The sequence below is a fragment of the Dichotomopilus funicola genome, assembly GCF_033296635.1.
Source record: "Dichotomopilus funicola strain CBS 141.50 unplaced genomic scaffold C8A04scaffold_3, whole genome shotgun sequence".
NCBI classification, from domain to species: Eukaryota; Fungi; Ascomycota; class Sordariomycetes; order Sordariales; family Chaetomiaceae; genus Dichotomopilus; species Dichotomopilus funicola.
In genome coordinates, this window is record NW_026944024.1 from 1,096,334 (window position 1) to 1,115,560 (window position 19,227).

The 19,227-nt window shown below is 54.9% G+C and overlaps 4 protein-coding genes and 1 non-coding gene across 5 annotated transcripts; all 5 read right to left on the minus strand.

Annotated features, from left to right (window-relative positions):
* Positions 1-837: 837 nt before the first annotated feature.
* Positions 838-2,130, minus strand: C8A04DRAFT_9091 (NAD-dependent protein deacylase; the record flags this gene model as incomplete). The annotated part of the gene is made up of 4 exons (XM_062785348.1): positions 838-1,301; positions 1,427-1,603; positions 1,673-1,778; positions 1,906-2,130. The coding sequence occupies 4 exons, from the start codon at positions 2,128-2,130 to the stop codon at positions 838-840; spliced, it is 972 nt and encodes a 323-aa protein (XP_062640941.1).
* Positions 2,131-3,385: 1,255 nt separating this feature from the next.
* Positions 3,386-4,631, minus strand: C8A04DRAFT_24830 (glycoside hydrolase; the record flags this gene model as incomplete). The annotated part of the gene is made up of 2 exons (XM_062779316.1): positions 3,386-4,449; positions 4,544-4,631. The coding sequence occupies 2 exons, from the start codon at positions 4,629-4,631 to the stop codon at positions 3,386-3,388; spliced, it is 1,152 nt and encodes a 383-aa protein (XP_062640942.1).
* A 2,932-nt stretch (positions 4,632-7,563) lies between these two features.
* On the minus strand, positions 7,564-7,657 carry C8A04DRAFT_t14. Its single transcript has one exon. It is a non-coding gene; the product is annotated as a tRNA-Asp (tRNA).
* Positions 7,658-10,153: 2,496 nt separating this feature from the next.
* C8A04DRAFT_9090 (uncharacterized protein) lies at positions 10,154-12,304 on the minus strand (the record flags this gene model as incomplete). Its single annotated transcript, XM_062785347.1, has 8 exons — positions 10,154-10,306; positions 10,387-10,590; positions 10,678-11,025; positions 11,102-11,194; positions 11,284-11,646; positions 11,817-11,899; positions 11,979-12,055; positions 12,120-12,304. 8 exons carry the CDS (start codon positions 12,302-12,304, stop codon positions 10,154-10,156), a joined length of 1,506 nt encoding a protein of 501 aa, XP_062640943.1.
* A 3,091-nt stretch (positions 12,305-15,395) lies between these two features.
* Positions 15,396-16,520, minus strand: C8A04DRAFT_34269 (uncharacterized protein; the record flags this gene model as incomplete). The annotated part of the gene is made up of 1 exon (XM_062782772.1): positions 15,396-16,520. The coding sequence occupies one exon, from the start codon at positions 16,518-16,520 to the stop codon at positions 15,396-15,398; it is 1,125 nt and encodes a 374-aa protein (XP_062640944.1).
* Between the last annotated feature and the right edge of the window lie 2,707 nt (positions 16,521-19,227).

Genomic DNA, 19,227 nt, shown 5'->3' on the forward strand with positions numbered 1-19,227 from the left:
TGAACCTATGGACGATGTAGGCCGAACCCAACCAGCACATCTCCCGACACCCAAGCGCAGCATCAACGAAACCGCCGCTTCCGAGAATTAATCGAGGGTTGAGGTGCACATTTTCATCGGCTAGTCTGCGGGTGTGTGGAATGGATGTGGTCATCGAAACTAAAGAGAAGAACGCAGAGAACAACACGTTTAGTACAAAGCAAAAATGAGGAAGATATCAAAATGCTCACCCATGGGGTCGGCCCCAGGGGTTACGAAAATCCGTTTGGCGGAAAAACGGATTTTGACTTTGTTCTTGTGCCCGACCTGGGGTTCGAACCCCAGGTGGCCGAGTTGCCGACGACACACCCCCAAGATGCGCCACATGGGCTTTCTGGGGAGTGGTTGGAAGGAATGATGAGAAGCGCGGTTATAAGGGGCGGTTTAGCCTAGAAGGCAGGGACGAAGGGGTCGAGGGAGCGTGACCTAAGGCCCTCTCTTGAAACTCGGAAGCAAGTCGTTCCTTCCGTTGAATGCTTGGTGCCGCAATACCCTTCTATACCCCGGTATGGTATCCGTGGGCTGTGAAACCTTCCATCTGGCAGCTTGAACGTTCTCTTGTTCCTCCGCCGAAAACTCAACACCTCGATAAGATCAGAGTCACCCCGTCAAAAGCCGCCCTCCTGGATATCCGTTGATGAAATGGCCAATACGTTAACACCCGCGCTACCACGGAGTATCTCCTGAACCCAAGCCATGTCTCGTTCATCATAAGTTCATTCCAAACCGACAAACCGCCACGCCCAGTCCCTCTCACCAAGACATCTATCTATTCTCAGACATACCTATAACCCCCCTCTACTCCCTCACAAACCTCCCCCCCTTCCCTCCCTCCCACCTCCCCAATACAGGCTCCAACAACCGTCCCAAAACCTCCCCCGCATCCCCAGCAAACGCAAAATCCCCCTCTTCCAACCTCCTCAAATTCCCCTCCTCCTCCGCCTCCAAATTCACATGCACCACACTCGCCCCAATCCCTTTCTCCTTCTCCTCTCTTGTCCGTCCCGCCATCCTCGCCTGCTCAGCAAACCCAGCCGCCGGCCAGACTACCCCGCTCGTGCCGATGACTAGGACGATGTCGATGGGTGTGTTGGGTTGCTCGATCCAGGTGTCGATGGAGGTGAGGAGGGGGTCGGAGAGGGGTTCGCCGAACCAGACTACGCCGGGGCGGAGGAGGGAGGTGTTGGGGGGACAACGGGGGCAGTGTGGGAGGGTAGAGGGGTCGAGAGGGGGGAGGGGGTTGGAGGGGTCTAGGAGGGGATCTTGAGAGAGAAAGAGAGAGAGGGTGGTGGTTAGCTTGGTTTGGTGTGTCTAGTATGGAGAGTTTATGGATGGGAAACGGTGGGTGAGGGTTAGGAATAGATACAGCAAAGAAATAACAACGTACGAATCTCGGTTGCCGACGCTGGCGCGTTGACAGCCGCCGGGGCCAACGCCGGACACAGCGGCGAGTCGTAGTTTTCCGTCTGATAATCACACGTAGGCGAGGCACACTTGAGCATAAAGAGCGAGCCATGCAGGAGTTTGAGCTGCGAGGGGGGATGATCCGCGCGGACGTGGAGGTCTTATCAAGGTAACTATACATTAGCGGTGATCTCAAGTCACTGACAAGCGTGAAAAAAAGGGGACAGACTGTCAACATTCTGGGACAAGCACCAAAACCCCGGGTTTCGCCTCGCAAGTTCAGCGAGGGCATAGTGTCCGGCATTAGGCTTCGCTTGCAAAGCCATGTGTCGTCGCTAGATCACATCTCATTGCGTCAGCCTCCTTCCTCTCCAAATTCACAACTCACACCATCAGTAGGTATCATCATCTCTCACAACCATCCCCTCCAACTCGAACGCCCGGGATTAAAGAGTTACTCACATAAGCATAAAACAACCAAACCAACCCCGGATCCCTCTCAAATGCCTCGGGCGTCGCCAAATCCATCGCCTCATAATTCCGCCACATCCCTCCGGCCCCACGAAACGTAGCCAACCCCGACGACGCCGACAGCCCCGCGCCACAAACTGCTAGGATCCGTCGGCTCGTCGCTAGCTTGGCGTGGAACGCCGGGACGCTGTTGTAATTCGGGTTGTGGGGGGGCATTGTGGTTGCGGCGTGGTGGTGGTGTGTTGGGTGCCTTTGTGGGAAATGGGTGGATAATGCGTTGTTGGTGAGGAGGGTTGCGAAGGGGGATGGTGGTGAGAATGAAGACGGGAATGGAATCACACCTATGTAGTTGTGTGCTTTGACTCTGGGCATTTGACGTTGTTAGTCGAAAAAAGGGGGGTTGAGGAAGGGGCCGTGTTAGTCACCCCGCAGCCGCAGTAACATGCGTGAGCCAGCTGAGAAGAGTAGACCAGGAAACAGACAACCTAATCCAGTAATGAACGCGAAAGAGTTGGTGAAGCTTCCGAAATACAAATCATGACTCGCACTTACATTTTAAGCATTCGTTTTCTTTTCCCCGAAAGCACCAAATTCGTTGCTGTGCCTTCCTTGCTTGTTGCTCGGTAGGGATTTAAGCTTCGGACGACCCTCTCTTTCTCCAACTCATACATCCAGGTACAAACCTCACTCACAATACCCAGGCTGATGCAAATTGTAGAGATGTCATGTATCAATATTGTCTAGTCTTCCATGTTACCTGGTACCAGGAGTATGGTGTAGTCCAGGATCTAGCCTAGGACGAGATAAAAAGAGATAAAACGCACGGGATCTAAAGCACACAAACCACACCAAGGTATCAATCGAGCGGTCAAAGTCAGGCAGGTATCAATCACGGATGCCATCCTTCGTGAACCTCCAGAAAACGCAACGCTCCATTCCAAAAGAGTAAGCAAGAACCCAAGACAACAACTACCAACGACCTCGGCGACCAACCAAGCCCGTTATCCGCTTCCATTCCCACCTCATAAACCTCGTTCGTCGACATTTCCCATGCACACATACGCCACGTCCCCAGGCCATCAACTATGTACCCGAAAAATGTCATCATCGCTAGCCTCCCCACACGTCCTCTCCGTTCCCTTGCCCCCCCAACGTTCCAATTGACCAACTCCGTTTTGTTTGCGCGGAGAGGTAGAAAAGAAAAAAAAGCCATGCCAACTGGCGCGCGTGACGTGTAACGTCTGCCATTCCCCATTCCCGGTGACCGGCATTAAAAAAAAAGAAGTGGTTAAACTTGGAATGAACGGGGCGCAATTGTTTTGTTTCCCGAAACCCGAGAACCAAATGGCCCGAAAGGAGTGTGGCGAAGCTGCAAAAATAGCATCGGTCCAAGAAGTGGAGACACAGCCGATATCCGAACGCGGCAATCGCTAGCCTTTTTCCCTCCCTTCACCTTACGTCGTCACAGCAACTAGAGGGCGAGGTAGCCAAAGAGAGCGGCAGCACCGACCGCAGCCATGTTGCCGACCATGGTGGGCGCAGCGCCAGTGGACACGGTCGAGGAGGCAGAGTTAGTAGCGCTACCGCCGTTGCCACTGGTCTTGCTAGGGCCAGAGGTGGTGGCGTGCTCAGCAGAGCTGCTAGCGCTGTGCGAGGCCGACGAGCTCTTGGTCGAGAGGGTGGTGGCAGTCGAGGTGTGCGAGGTGGTCGAGCTGGCCTTGGTGGAAGTGGGCTTAGCGGAGGTAGACTTGGTCGAGCTGGGCTTGACGGAGCTGCTGCTGTCCGAGTCGCCGCCGTTGCCGCCGACAACCTTGATGCTCTGCCACGTGCCGCTGCGGTCGGTGTACCGGTACTCGGAGGCACTGGTCGCGCCCTGGCCGCCCATGTAGTCCTGGATGTGCAGGCTCTGGTAGTAACCATCGAAGGGGGCATCGGTGAAGTCGGTAATACCGCCAGCCCAGTCGATCGTGCCCTGAGGCGCGTCCTTGCGGCCACCAACCCAGGTGCCGAGCTTGATCTGCATGGGGGTCTGGGGGTAGCCAGCGCAGCCGGCAACGCCGGTGTTCTTGAGCGTGCGCACAACGGCGCCATCGATGATCCAGTCGAGCTGGTCGGGAGTCCACTTGATGGTGTAGGTGTGGAACTGGTTCACCGGGTCGGCGACCGGCGAGAAACCACCGCGGTCGTAGGTGTCAGTGCAGCCCTTGCTGAAGAAGTTGGTCTGGACCTGGGTGGCATCACCACCGAGCCACTCCCAGTCGATCTCGTCGAGGTCGTCCGACTGCAGCACGAAGCTGGTCACGACACCAACACCACGAGCGGCGCGAACCGTCACATCGACCTGGCCGAAAAAGATGTACTGGTTGGACGAGATAGTGGGCGCGTCCGTCTCCTTGCTTATGGAGAAGACAGCGCCGAGGCCGTTGTCATACTTGAGGCTGGTGCCATCAGCGGGCTTGAAAAAGCTGTTGGCGCCCTTACGGAAGTCAACATCAACCGGCTTAGCGCCGACAGCCTTGGGGTTGGGGCAGCCATCTGCGCAAGATAGCTCGTTAGCACAGCCACTCTTTGGTATAAAGCATCTCTCTCTCAGCCACGCAAGCCGAGGGAGAAGAGACTCGAGACTCACCACGTTTGGTGGGATCGCAAGCCGTGAAGGTTTGCGCAGAGGCCAGCGAGGCCGCGAGGGCCACTGTGGTGAAGATCTTGGAAAGCATTGTTGCTGTTGCAGTCTTGGTGGCGTTTGGCTTGTTTGGGGGTGGCTGTCACTAAGTGGGTGCTGAGGTCGATCGATCTGCGTGGAGCGGGATCTACGGGTCTATTAAAGGTGGTAGACTCGATCGGAGGCCCAAAAAAGCGAGTGTCTGGGGTTTATGAAAGGGTTGTAAGAAAAAAATATATTGTCAGCGAGGTGGCTGTGAACGAGAGACTGGTGAAAGAAGCGACTGAATGCCACGAAGACCGGGCGGGTCTAAAGGGGGGGGTGAGCACAAGAAATGTTGCGGTGGTTGAAGATGCACAAGCAAAGGAGGAGCAAGATCAACATGGAATCCGGGCTCCATCCGCGATTTGAATCAAAACTCGCTCGCCCTTTCCGCCGCCCTCAAGGGGGGCTTTGCTGCTCGTGTTAGCTTTCATTGCGCCTGCCCCTGGGCTGGGACTCCGTCTGGGGCCGCCCAGGGTGGATGAGCCTGCAGCCTGCTCCGTCCGAAAAACGCGAAATCCAGCAAGTCACTTGTCTATCTGGCCAATGAACTGCTGCCCTGCTTCCCAGCCCGTCTCGGCGTGCCAGGGGCGACCTGCTGTTCCTGGTCATGCACTGCATCCCAAAATGGACCCCCGACCTCCTCGGCGCAAGCTTGCGGGCTTGGGCCACGGTCAATAATCGGCTTGGCAAATCTAGGCATGATGCATTGAGTGGGCCAATAACCAGCTAAACTATTCGCAGCCAACGCCGAAGGCTGGATACGAACGCCGTTTGCGGATGACTCGCGTGGCCGGACCACGACGGCGACGGGCGTCAGGATGGGATTTCCCTCCCACATTCCTATCACAATACGTCGTGTGCGCAATGCCAACCGCTCACCTGGTAACGTATATTCGCCCTTCCCTCTCTCTTTGTGTGACTATTTTTACCTGCCGTGCGACTCAGCGCTTCGCAGTCCCGAGTCGGTCGTACACGTGTTTGCAAATGAGCCATGATGCAGCAACGGCAGTTGGATCTTGCTGTTATTTGCTCGTCGGCGAGGGAGCGTTGGCGTCGTCTTCATTTCCCCATTGCACCCTCAGGCTCCTTTCAAAAAACTCAAAAGTGGGTCCACCCCGAAGACAGACGGATTTCACGGAAACCCGGCATCCGAGACGGCAAGCCGCGGGAGTTGGTGTTTTCTTTCTCGAACGATCCACGAGTTCCAACCAGAACTAGTGTAGTTGGCTTCCTCGTGCGCCCATCCTCGCCATCCTGTGTGGTGAAATCCATGATATCACGGGTTGCACATCGCGCCAGGTAAGCGGCTCCAGGGCGGCAACACAAAAATAGGGGTCTCTGCGGGTTTTCAGCCAATCCAATCAAAGAAGTGCCCTGAGCCCTTGCCGCAGATCCGCCTTCGCGCCCAGTTGCCGAGCGCGACCTCCAGTGCAGAAACGGTGCAGTGAAAATCATGCGAGAACGGTGGGGAACAAAAAGGCCAGGCTTCACCAGGCGGACACCAGCCCTCGCGGCCAGATCAACCCGGGTGCCCGACGGCCAGGCTGCTTCCACTTGGCGACTTGTTACACACAGCGGGTTCCATATTGCTGCCCTGTTGTGGAAGAATTTCCACCAGCCAGCCGCCGAAACAATTCTTCCGGTTGTTGGAGACAAATGGACAAATGTGCGTTCAACCTCGCCGTTTCCCCTCGGCCTGCTGAAACAGGAGAGCGTGCCAGCCAAGACGGAGCGAATGCCCCTCCTGCTCTCTCACTCCCCCAACAGGGCAAGATGTCCCCAACTCTGTTGATCAAAGATGTGCAAGAAGTGCGTTTCAAGATCATCGAATCCCGTTTCTAGTTTCGTTCCTCTTGCTCGTCCTCCACTCCGTTAGTTAGGTGGCGTGGGAAACTGATGATGGGCACCTTCGTACTCGGTCGTATGGAACGTTCCATCAGAAAATGACGGAAACCCCGAGTTGCTTTAGAGTAAAAGGTCTGTACATTCTAAACTCCTTCGTACAGAGGATGGAATGGATGAGTCGTGGGGCTGCCTCATGCGCTGTCAAACTTGTCAAAGGCGAATAAAGGGCTCAGCCTCCCTTCGGTCTCGCTCAATTGCCTCCGTCCCGAGTCTCGACGCGGGCGTCACTTTACCAGCGGCTCCCACTCTCTCGGGCGGCAACAGTCAGCACCTAACGGGAATTCGACGCACATGTGGGGGAAAACCCAGGCGAAACAACAATTCGTCTCGTATTCTAGGCCCGTCCACGTTCACGCCGTCACGCGACGCCGTCTTGTCTCCGGCGCCCACAAGAGTGGCAATCGTGGGTGGTTGGGGAATTGATGTCTCAGATAACGAACTCTTCGCCTCGGGTTTGGTGCATACGGAATTACGGATACAATTCTGCCTCGGGGTTTGGCGAGTCGGTCATTTTGAATTGGTCGAGCTCTCCGTAAAAAGGCTCGTGCCCTTTCTATCTTTGGCGTTCCAGAACTTTGTTTTTGTCCTAGTCGCTCGGACCGGCCGAATGCTGTTCCCCAGCCTTTAGCGCTGTCTCACTCAGCCCTCCTCAGCCCTGTGAGCGGCCAGGCTCTAATTTCAAGTTTGTTTGTCGGCTGTCTCCGGCGGCAATAGTTGATGGATCGCCAGCAAACACCATCACGAGATCTCGTGGTCAACCTACTTGCCCTTGGAAGTGAAGAAATGAGTTTTTTTTTATCGTGCAAGTCCGGTGACTTGAAGGATTGGGTGCCTAGCCCACCAAAATTTCGGTTCATCACCGCGAGGATCTTGTGCTTCGGCCCGTCTCAATGCGTTTCACAACTAGCGCGTTTCCGGGTTAGGTGGCCGTCCAACTGGCCGGGACACGGCACAAGTTCAGATGAGGCAGAACGGCCGTGGAGACGTGGCCCGAAACGACAAGCGAAAATGGGGTCAAAAAATGGCAAAAGAAAGGCCTCTCCCGCCGGGAATTGAACCCGGGTCTCGAGCGTTGTTATGGGGACTTGCCTCATTGACAAGCTCACATACTGACCACTATACTACGGAAGACTTGCGGATGTGATCATCCGCCGTAGCTGGTTGGTTGGAACGCCGACCGAATCCGAGGTATATCAAGCTGCTCACTGAGCCTCATGCTCTAACTTCCATCACACCCCCTGATCATTTTCTTTTTTTTTAGTCAACCCGTCGACAACCACACCAGCAAGTTAGCACTTCGTGATTGTCAAGGTATTAACGTGAATGGCTTGTCTGCTCGACGTCAGTATAATGCTGCCAACACCCGAGACATTCAGTATCTTGCCAGCCGGCCATTTTCCCCATTGCCACATGAGCCCGATTTCCGGGGACCTGCCTGGCAGTCACTGCAGCGCGCGTTTTGGTGTCAGTTTCGAAATGTTTATGAGCGTCCTCAGCGTTCAGAAAACGCCAGCTGGATCATAACGTTAGACAACCCGACAAACCCGAGAATTGGGCCGTTTCTTTGCACGTCTTACTCTCCCAGCCTTGCAGATCTTCGCACAGCCAAGTGAGGATCTACAACTCGCCGTTTGATCCCAGGCAAGGCGCACAGCAAACATTCCAACAGCTCGGTTTTGGAAATGATAACAAACGAGGAAGTGTCTTCGCAGTTGTCGGGGCGTGAACGAGACATCAGAGCGGTGTAGGGCCGACGAGGTCTGAGACTGAGAACATATCCGAAACCCCGGCGTCAATGAAAGGAGCACCAAATCAAGAGGGGAATGGGACAACGAGTATCTGTCCAACGAGGGCGGTGAGACTGTTGGAAAACATACAGTTGGTCACCGCGGTAATGCGATGGCTGGCGTGTCTTCAGAGGGCCAGTGAACCTACTTCAATGTCGAAACACAACACCTTCCAAGGAGCCCCGAGACCGGAAATAAACAATCACGACAACGCACCTGAACCACCAATGCCGAGTCAACTCATACACTCACCCCACACCTCGAATGTTGCCAACCACGGCGAAGAGTGTCCCAGCGAGGCGGGTTCGGCTTGTCGTGTTTGTACGGGTTATGGGCCATACAACGTTCTCCAACGCCGATTACATACCGTCTTCGACTTCGAGCACGATTTGTTAGGCCAAACAACGTCAACCAAAGACTCGTTATCTCGGAACTACCGCTTGTATCAGAAATGCTCACTTAGTTCTCTTCGTCAGCTAACCGCCATTCGTTCCATGGCCCCTTCCTGTCCACCCAACGTCATCGAATGACTCAATATCATGCTTCGAGGTTGATGTTTACTCGAAGACTACGCCACTTGATTTATCGCCACGTCAATATCGTGCCTTTCCACCGCTTCTGGTCCGCTAGCATCGTCTCCCACTTCATCTATCCTCTCTGTGTTTTCTCAGCCCCCCTGAGAGGGGATCCCCAAAGAAGTAGCACATTTGCCCTCGCTGAGCGCAACGACGGCATCAATGTTGACTCTAGGGCACCCGCACCCTCTCCGAGATTTCGACACCTTCGAATCCAATATCACCCTCACCCGCCGACTCAACATGGCAGTTACAAACGCCTATTAGCTATGAGGACCGCCTTCGATCGACTACTGCGTAGTTCCCGCAGGTGCGCCACGACGGATTGCTGCCCTGCCTCAGGCCTAGCACCCCCTTTTTTCCAATAATTGTGAAAGAATCGTCCGACCCCCAGAAGATACTCAAGCTGCTAGGCGGTGGTAGATACGATGATTGACATGTCTCCAAAATGTTCTTTCTCTCGGACTGTAGCGGAAAAGCAGAAGATATTGTTCCAGAGGGCCCGGTAGTAACCTGGCATTTTTGTAAAGACTCGCATCTCTAGAGGTCTACATGCGCTCCACGCCGTTGAAACATGATCTAAGTAACGTCAAGAATAACTTTATTCACCTAAAGCTTCCTGTTTCCGTGTGCTTAGAAAGCTCAAGTGCCATCTCATCACCTAAGGTCTAAATGTTCAATGTCATACTCGCGGGGCAAAGGGTAATTTGGAGTGTCCCACAGCCCCTGGTAAACAAGAGGAAATGCAACGATAGGGGAAATGAAAAGGCGCCGAAAGCCGAAAGGCTCATCGGTGACGAAAACCCATAAGTGAGTTATGCTTCGGCGAGATCGGGAGCCTAAGTTCCGTGGCGCGCGCGTTGACGCCCACGAACCCCATATTCGCCTTCCGGAAAGTCGAGCATTGTCGGCTATGGATGGAAGGGACTGCATGGGGTTTACTTGGAAGGGGAGAGGAGCGGGAAAAAAGATGAAGGTTAGGCTAAATGGTCTGGTAATATACTCCGCCAACTCGACATTCCTACTCTGCTCTCAATATGGAGGTCAACATATAAAAATTAATATTTTCCTCTTCCTTGGCTAACATACTGGTTCACATCATCCCTATGTACCCCTCTAGCACCGGTCGGGACCAAGAAAAAAAGAAAAGACACGCAATATGAAAGAATACATAGTATATGATACTATTAAATTCCTCATGCTGTTTCTGCGAAGTTACCTGTTAGCCAAGGAAGCTAAGACCAAAATCACCACCGTCAACACCATTAACGCTCGTTCTGACGCAAATCAATCGACCATCTTGTCGTATTTCCAAAAGCCGGAAAGCTCGAGTTGTTCGCCCGAGCTAAGTACGCCGTGTTCTGAATCTGGAGTTTGAGGCTGGGTACTGAGTCGAATGAAACGTCTTCGCCGTCACTCTAAATCGTCCGTTAGCTTGGAAGGCTTGCAGCAACCCCCCTCGTGGGAAGTTCATGAGTCATCCGGCCTGGGAACATACCCTCTGTATCACAAACCTCAACTCTCGCTCCAGGAAACTTATCGCCTCTCCCATCGGGGAATCTTTCAACGTATGGTCCCCCACCATCACATTCTTCAGCGGTACGCTGATCGATGCCACACCATCGACGGGCATGCTTAGCAACGATACACGCCCTATTACAATATCCCCGGCGGCAAGTCTCAGTATGACAGGAAGAGGCAGCTCGCTTCGATCCACGGTAATCTCGGCCGTAAAATAATTCTTGGTCGCAACGTTCCACCCTTCCCCACTCGCCCGAACATGTCCCACGCCATTGTCACTATGGCTATAGAGCGAGTTGATGTACGCCGTAACGTGGCTGGCGCGCTCCTCTGGTGGCATCCTCCAGTCTGGCATTTCTGGGTAAGTGTACCCAAACCTGGAGATGTTGGCCACCGAGATGGTCGTGTGGAAGTTCAGGTTCTCGTCGAAGAAGGGCTTCAGCGGACTTTCGGCCGTGATATTAGTCCCCCTCGGGGTACCATATTGGCCGGTCGAGTAAGCTGTGACATTAAATACGGCTTCGGTGTAATAAATTGTCTGCCACAAGGCTACAAGGCGGTCGACATTGCTGTGGTGCAACATGCTGTTTCCGTCAGCAAAAAGGGTCTTGGGATGCTGTGGGGATGTAGTTAACATACAAAAGGGGGTCGAATGCTGACCAGTTAGTGTCAGAAAAGGTCCCATTGCACACTGACATTGCATGGACTAGATTGTGAGGGAACTCGAGGCTCGAAATTCGCCACCCGGTATTGTCGAAAACTCTGGTCCTGGCAAAGATATCATACTGTTCCCGCGTCAGGTAGCTATTCCCGACACGTCGGCTAGTCCTCAGGTAGAGAGGCTGGGTCACTGGCACCCGAATGAATAACCTACCACATCACTCATTAAATCCTGTGCCACTTTGGCCATCGCGTGGTTGGATGTAGTGATATTGCAGAAAGTGTTCCCATCGCCAAGACATCTGATCGTTTGGGGATACGTCCCCAGGAAACCGCCGAAGCTGGAGACAACGTTGGGCTGCTGGTACCGATAGCTGTACAGAGGATTGGGGATTCTCCTCCTGCCGCTCGGCGCTCTGACGGAGATGTTGACAGCATAAACGGCGGGTGGCAAAGCGGGATCAGAAGCCCAGTCCCAGTAGGGTTGCCGAAGAGTCTGGGCGGCTGCCACGTACTCAGTCTTGAGGTTTGGGGGATACTCATTTGCTATTCTTGCCGCGCGGGAGACCAGAACTTGCTACCACCACGTTAGCTGTAGCCCGCAATATGAGATATTAGGACGGAAAGTACTCTTCTAACCTCGAAAAGGGCCACGTAGGGCCGGTGCCAAGTCACAAACATGATGTCCTAGGGGCAACGGATCAGCCGAAGGACGCCGAAAGGAACGTCCTCGTTGGGCTCGCATACACCGTGAGGGCAGAACCCCGTGACGGGGGCGCCGTCTACATTGCCGACTCCGTTCCACGCACTGTGAGGAAACCCATGGACTCCTGGAGGGTGGTTAGTATCGAGGTTTAACCGTTTGGGGAAGTGTTAGTCAAGCAAGGGATGCGAGTCGAGAGGAAGTACCTGTAAGTCCAAAGTAAGAAAGCTCGTCGGTCTCGTTCATGGCTTGAAGTTCGGCCAGGGCGAGCATGTAGAGATCCCTGCGGACAAATCAGAACCTGTTTTTCCCATTCTCGATTTGCCGCGGCGAGCGCTGCTCCGTACCATTGCGGCCCTCCCCGCGCCCATAGCGTCTTGACGTTGAGTCTTGCCGGCGCCTCTCCTGTGCGTTTGTTTATCCCACTTTTGACACCGACCACTGGAAAGGGGGAAGCGGATGGGGCGGGAGACTCGGATCGGATCCCTGCCCATAACAAAGCCGCGGTGACCAAGCTTGCAGCTCTCCGCATCTTCTTTCACCGTGACGGCCGGCGAGGCGTGAGGAGACTCTTGTTGGGCATGAGTTGGGGGTCCTGGAGGCGGGGTCAGAAACTGACAGCGGTGCTCAGCTGACGCAAAGGGGATGGACGGAGGGACTCGTGATTTATTTTGAACAGCGAGTCATCACAAAGAGGAGCCGCGGGATCCGCCATGGTCATAGCATATTCCCGCAAGGCGAAGTTGTAACGATATGACAAACTCTGCGGCCCTGGTACACAAGGAACGTTGACAAGAAGTGGTCAGCATCTCTGTGAAACCGAATGCTGTGTCCATGTGGCGGCAGTAAGAGGGTCTGCTTGAGCTGAGAAACCTCTCCCATACACCCATGATGGGGTTATGATACCCCGAATGTGCTTGTTACTATGGCTGCCTTTAGCTCCTGCTTAGGTCTCTAGTGCATCTAGCTATGGGTTTTCAGGGAAAGGGGGAACCTAAGGCATATGTGTCCCAGAAAGGAGACTGGCCCGGAATCCGACGCGCTCCCATCGCAAGCAAGTGAGCACCAGAGGTCCCATGTTCTCTCAGTTTGGTACAAAATTAGATAGGTTGTATTGTACACCCTGAAGACATCGTTGTCACGCCTCGGTTGGGCTAGACGGCGAAAGAAGCGGTAAGGGCAGCCGGTTCTCGGCTCGGTTTGCGAGCAAAACTTTGCATCGAGACTAGAATGCTGATGAAGGTAAGAATGCTAGGTTCTTTCTTCGTTCCCACTCCACCTCGCCGCTGCCCTTCAATGCGTGGGGGTTCGTGTTGGTTCCTCCTTCTCGCCCCAAAGCAGGAAGGCCGATGCGAGTCGAGACCCCCATCCAAAGGTCGGCAAGAGCTTGCGATGTCGTGCCTGCCGAGGTCAAGACGCTGAGCTGAAGTCGTCGGAAGGAGCCCCCGAGCGACTGGGAAGGAATGTAACTAAACCCCGTGAGCCACTGGGGTCACTCGGGGTCATCTGGGGTACAATATTTCCCACCCACGTTGAAGGTGGCTTGCATTTCTTCCCCTGGTTCCGGTGGTTAGTGTTTTTCCGTTTTCGATCAGCTCGGCGGATTCTGGAATTTCCGACTGGCGCTCGGGCACCATGTTACACTTTTCATCTTCTCATCATCATTCGTCGGCGTCAGGCAAAATCAACAACTGCAACCTCACTTGGCCGCCCAGCGCAGTTTGGTTGAATTGACTTCGAGGTACCCAAGGTTTTGCAGGATACTTTCTTTCGTGCAAGCACATCCATAGTACACAGTAGGACAAGTTCTCTACCTCAGACCCCCACTTCTAACCCGGTATCTTTTTACGACTAGTATCCCGCCGATCGGCGATGATGTTGACAACAGGGGCATGTGTTGATGTTGACTTGCCGCCGCAGCCAACAAAAAAAAAAAAATTCCAGCCGTTCCCGCATTCACGCCTTTCCATCACTATTACCTACCCATGCCGTTCGTTCCTTCCTCCCCAGCTCCGGCATTGCCCGCCTTGCCTGCCCGCCTCACACTACCCCCGAGACTGAGGTCCCGCCATCCAATGGCGCCTAACCCGGCTCTGCGGTTCTTCAACCCCCTGGCAGCATTTTCTCCCCCACCTTCTTCTCCCCCATTCAATGTCACACATTTCGGGTAGTGTACCTGGAAACGCTTGGACACCTTCTGTCATCTGCGCGTGTGAACGTGAGGGGTACGCACCTAGGCGGATGTCCCTCGCAGTGGCACCACACACCTATCCATCCACACTCGCATCTAGACACCCCGGCCGACCGGCCTAGGTTCCTGGAACCGAGACATTCCCGCATTGGGTGTCTCTCTCTCACTTTTTTTTTGTTTCTTTCGTTTCCTTCTTCATCGAGACGCGCAGCAAGACGTGGTATTTGGTTTCATCGTATCCGACAGAGAGTGGCTTGCCCCCCGCGGGAGCAGCAGCTCGTAGCGGGACCGGTGAGAGAGAGCCAAGCAATTTGTGACAATGACCAGACCCTTGCACCCCTTCCAGAGGGCCCCCTTTCCCCTTTCCCCCTAAAGGAAATAGAGTGGGAGCAAACATCACCTATTCCTACTATGTATTCTCACTTTTTTTTCTTCTGGCGATGCAAGGTAATAACGTTAATGCGGACTGCGCTCTCGTCGAGTGGGTAGCAGGCGATCGTGCTGTGGTGCTACCCAAAACCTGCAGGGGTGCGCAGTTTGGGCTCACAGCACGAGAGCAGGAGATGGAGCAGGAGGAAGGAAAGAGGAGAGAGAGTAACTATTCGTACCGCGCAGCTACTCGGAGGCCTCGCAATTGCCACTGCCTACCTACCAGGCCTGTAACAGTGTCAAGTTTTCTTCGCCTTCTCCTGCAGGTGTCTCATGAGTTCTGGCGCCGGCACTTGTGACGAAAAAAGGCGGCCGGCCACGCGGCTTGTCATACTGGAGTGCTCCACTGCTTGCGTGCGAGGCAAACGCGGCCAGAAGAGGTTGATCGAGACGCGCAGGCCGGTGCGGTCTTCGCTGACGTTGGGGGGCACGGTGTTCCGGTGATTGGTGGAATCTATGGTGTTCGGGGGATGTGTGTGACTTAGGCACTGGGCGAAAGCTTACATAGTAGATCACGTTATATCCGAGTTTTGGACCACGGTCAAGGAGACAAGGTATCGAGTAGATAGTTGGGAAGTGAGGTGTGATATTGATATTAAAAATAAAATGCTAAGTAAGCTTGAATCCCGTGGTGTCCGTTAGTTTTTGATCCCGTAAACGCCGAGAGATAGTACCATGTCTATCTCTTTTGGTTTTCCCCCAGTTGGTTTCCATGATCCGTCATGAACGCCGAGTATGTGCCCGTGTCCCCGATTTCCGGTTTCCGGTCCTTCCCCCTTCCCCTAAACCCCTTTCACCCCCGTGTCCCCAGCCCCATTGACCGTCCGGCCCAACGGAAGACCGTGCTATGCTGTTCCATGATGTTGGAAAAAAATAATGATGGTGATGGTGGTGATGCGATGAGAAAGAGGGGAAAAAAACACAATAAAAGATCGTAGAGGGTAAGAAATCAGGCATGTCCCCTTCTTCAAACTCCCAAATTACATCTCTTGCCCTCTCATTCTCAGAGGCTTTTCTCAAGCATGACCAGGTCCCGGAAGCCCTCCTTCCACTTCTTCGCCTGCTCCCCGCTCGGGCGCGGCAGTGGGCTGCGCGCAACACCGCCATAGCCCATCCATCCTTGCAGTCCAGATTTGACGCCAACGACGCCGCCTTGAATGGCGGTCCAGTCGCCTTCCGCAACAATATCCTGCATGCCCTGGGCCTCGGCCGTCTTCCCCTGCGCGTACAGCTCCATCGTCTTGATGCACGCCTTGGGCGCGATGTTGGCCAGCCCCGCGAGAATGCCATGCCCGCCCGCGACAAGCGATTGCAGTGTGAAATCGGCCGAGCCCGCGAGGACGAGGAAGTCCGGCTTGGCTGGGTTGTAAGCCGCGCCCGCACGCTTTCGCGTGGCAGCTGCTACGCGGTTGAGCTTGCCGGTGTTGCCGCAAGTCAGCTTGACGCCGACGATGTTGGGGTGTTCAGCGAGGCTGAGGATGACGTCGGAGGAGAGATCCATCCCCCCAACGGCGCCTGGGAAGTTGTAGATGATGAGCGGGATAGGGGAGGCATCGGCCACGGCGGTGAAGTAGGAGATGATGGTCTCTGAGGCGGGCGCAAAGAGCGAGGCGTAGTACGATGGGGGCAGGACGAGGGCGTAATCGCCGCCGGCTTCCCAGGCCTCGCGGCAGAGCTGGATAGCCTCGCGCGTGGACTGCGAGCCGCATCCAACAATGATGGGGATGTGTGCGTGTCCGGATTCGTTCAGCGCCTTGCGGGTCGTCGCGGTGACGAGTTGGCGTTCCGCGTGCGTGAGGTGGACGGCTTCACCGTTGGAGCCTTGGGTGGCGAGACCGGTGACACCAGCGCGAGCCAGGCGCACGGCGTGCCGGGCAATGGTCTCGGTGTCAACGTCTTCCGTGCCCTCTTCGAAGAAGCACATGGTGGGCACATAGACGCCTGGTACTAGTGGCCGATCCATGTGGAAGTCTGTGGAATCGGAAGTGGTGCTGAAAGAGCTGCTGAGTGGGGAGTGAGGCTCCATGGCCGAGAGATGTCCTGTCACAAGGTGGGAGTTGAACTGCATCCTGTTGAAGCCAGCGGTGTAGCTGCCGCTGGGAGAAGGTGCGTCGTTGTGGGGAGACATTGTGGAAGGTGCGGTTGGTGGTTGTTGTTGATGATGATAATTATGATTATGAATAAGTTCCTTGAGCAATAACAGGCCGAACCAGAACTGGTGAGGTATGAATGATCTTGGAGAGACGAGAGGATGATGGAGATATTGTCCTGGGAGAAGAGGGAGAGGGGAGCAGCTTATTTGTATACATGACGACTTATGAGAACGGAGAGCGGGTGGCGGGTAAGGAGGACAGTTTTCTTGGGCTAAGGAGGTCAGGGGGGCTTGAGCAAGGAACGGGAGTCATGGAGTGTCGATGACAAGGATCAAGGCATGATCCGATGCCTAGAGTTACCGGTGTGTGGGAAAGTAACAAAGTATTTTTCTTTTTTTGTTTCTTGTGTTGGACACCCCCTTCTTGGGCCCGGTGGAGTCCCGCGTGGAGGTCACTTCGCTGTAAACTTGACCCGAGGATGGCGCCCAGCGCGCGGCTCTGAGCAAGGCCAACTCCCATGTCTCTTGTGGACGCAGAGGTACCATGAAGGTACGTGTACATATCCGTTGCCAGCTAGCCGACAGACTTTTTGTCTGGACCTGAGAAGTTCCTAGGAATAGCCAGCTCCAACAACCGCGGAGAATGGGATCACGTCCGCTCTTTCCTGTGGGTTGTTGACAAGGGTGCCGGAGCCGTCATTGACCTTGGCGCTAGAGTACCTGCGCACAGTGCGCGCTCCAGAACTGGCCAGGCTCTCAAATCCGGGGTGCCTCCCTTGTCTGGGCCCAGCGAGGACAAGGATTGGTGCAGGATCAGCGGTTGCCAAGTGTGGGGGTCCAGGTGGGAGATCGGGGAGCGCCCCTCGCCAAGGCGCGGCGTGGGGCTAGACTGAGAAGGGAAAGACGAAAGCTGTTTTAAGCTAGACTGGAAAGGGGAAAACGAAACCTGCTTTGAGCTTGAGCCTTGAAAGGGGGGGGAGGGCGCGCTGCGGCCTCAAGTAAAGAGATGTCGTTGCTGGTCGAGCTGCATTCATGAAGACAGGGCGTCATCCTCAACTCGATCGACTACCTGGAGCAACTTTGACAAGGCATTGAATAGGAAGCATTCCAGAGCCATCCTGTTGGTGGTTCCTAAGATTTCCCACAAGGAGAAACTCGCCGTGATTGGTAGTGCTCGGCGGTTGTTTGTGCTGACAGGTCCAAAAACTAATGGCCGTTGCATGATCAGCTGCCCTCGGCGCATCGGTCGGTAATGTTCCTCAAAGAATAACACATGTGGCCTGTTCCTTTATGTGGCATGCTCCTTGGGCTCCACGTATACCGTTAAGAGTCGGGACGGCCGGTACAGTTTCGATGCGGCGACGGTCAAAAACTGAGAGGGCGCTGGCAGCTTGGTATCCTGTCAAATGCGCGGAGACCGGATCTGCGCATGCCCTCCTCGCCAATCAATTGTACGGCACCTTTTTGTGTGGTAGTACGAGTGGAGGAATTGAGCGCGTGAGAACGCCTGAAAGAGCTCGTGTCAACCGCCGTATTGTCACGTCGTTGAACCGTCTGCAAGGCTCCCGTCCCTCTCGAGGCTCCGGTTGGCGGTGCCCCGAACGCGAATCGCCAACAGAGCCGCAAGGTGTTACTCGCCAGTTTCTGCACGTCCATAGTAGGTGGCCGCCATGGTCCGAACTCAGCATCATTCTTTATTACATCATCGACTCGTCCGGTTCGAAGCCCTGTGTCGATCTTGAGGCAGCCTGTGATCAGGCTAGAAGCCCAGCCTCTTGGCTTTGTAGTTGCTAGTACAGTTAGGTTCTTGTTCTTGTGCTGGGGGGTAGCGAGCCATGAGCCAACCACTGGCATGAAGGCCCCAGGGGCGCTCATTGCTCGAGCCGCCGTGACGGGCCTTCCAAATTCGGGACCGGATATAACACTGTGTCTAAGGCTGGTCTCTGATCCCCTGGTCAGCTCAGCACGCACCGGCTGTGCAAACCGGGACACCCAATTTGGCATAGGTGATCCTGGGGAAGAACGATTTCTGGTCTGCTGATGGTTAAAATTTTGCTGGCTCCGGCGAACGCCAGTCTCCCCGGATCCGCCATGGTGAGCGTCGTGGTCGAGAGGCCCCGGGATGTCGTCTGGAGTTGGGGTCACCAACGGGGTGGGTTTCACAATCGCTGTTCTCGCCCATCCAAAATTCAACCGAGGGTCGGGAAGGGCGGTATGTTCGAAGCGTTCGACCCGATACAAACGTGTACGAGCGAAGCAGCATCGAGGGACCCACCAATGTCCTCGAATGGCCTGCATCGATATTTCTTAACCTGGAGCGGCCAATTGGCGCAAAGAGGAGGATGTCGAAGGGCCTGAGTCGGCTGATGCCAACGAAGCTTTCAAGCCATGGCCCCGAGTATTCATCGAGGGCGCCCGCTAATTCTCCGCTCTTGCAGCTCTCGGCGGTCCTCGCCGGCTGCGGCTGGCTGTTTCGGGGTTCGGGGAGCGACGACGCGCACGGCGGGGCAGTGAGGGGTCGCTGAAGCAGCTGACACGATCTCGACACGGCACCCGATCACTCAGCCACACGGAGGCGGCCTCTTGAGTGCTCCTGCATCTGTAACCCGGCTGACCGACGTTGCTTCAAGTCTTGCTTCGGGCTGCAAGGATGACTTGTTCGCGCGATGTTGCTTGTGTTTCCTCGAATTGGCAATGTTGTGGTGGAGCGAAATCGGGCTAATATTGGCCAAACGCAACAACG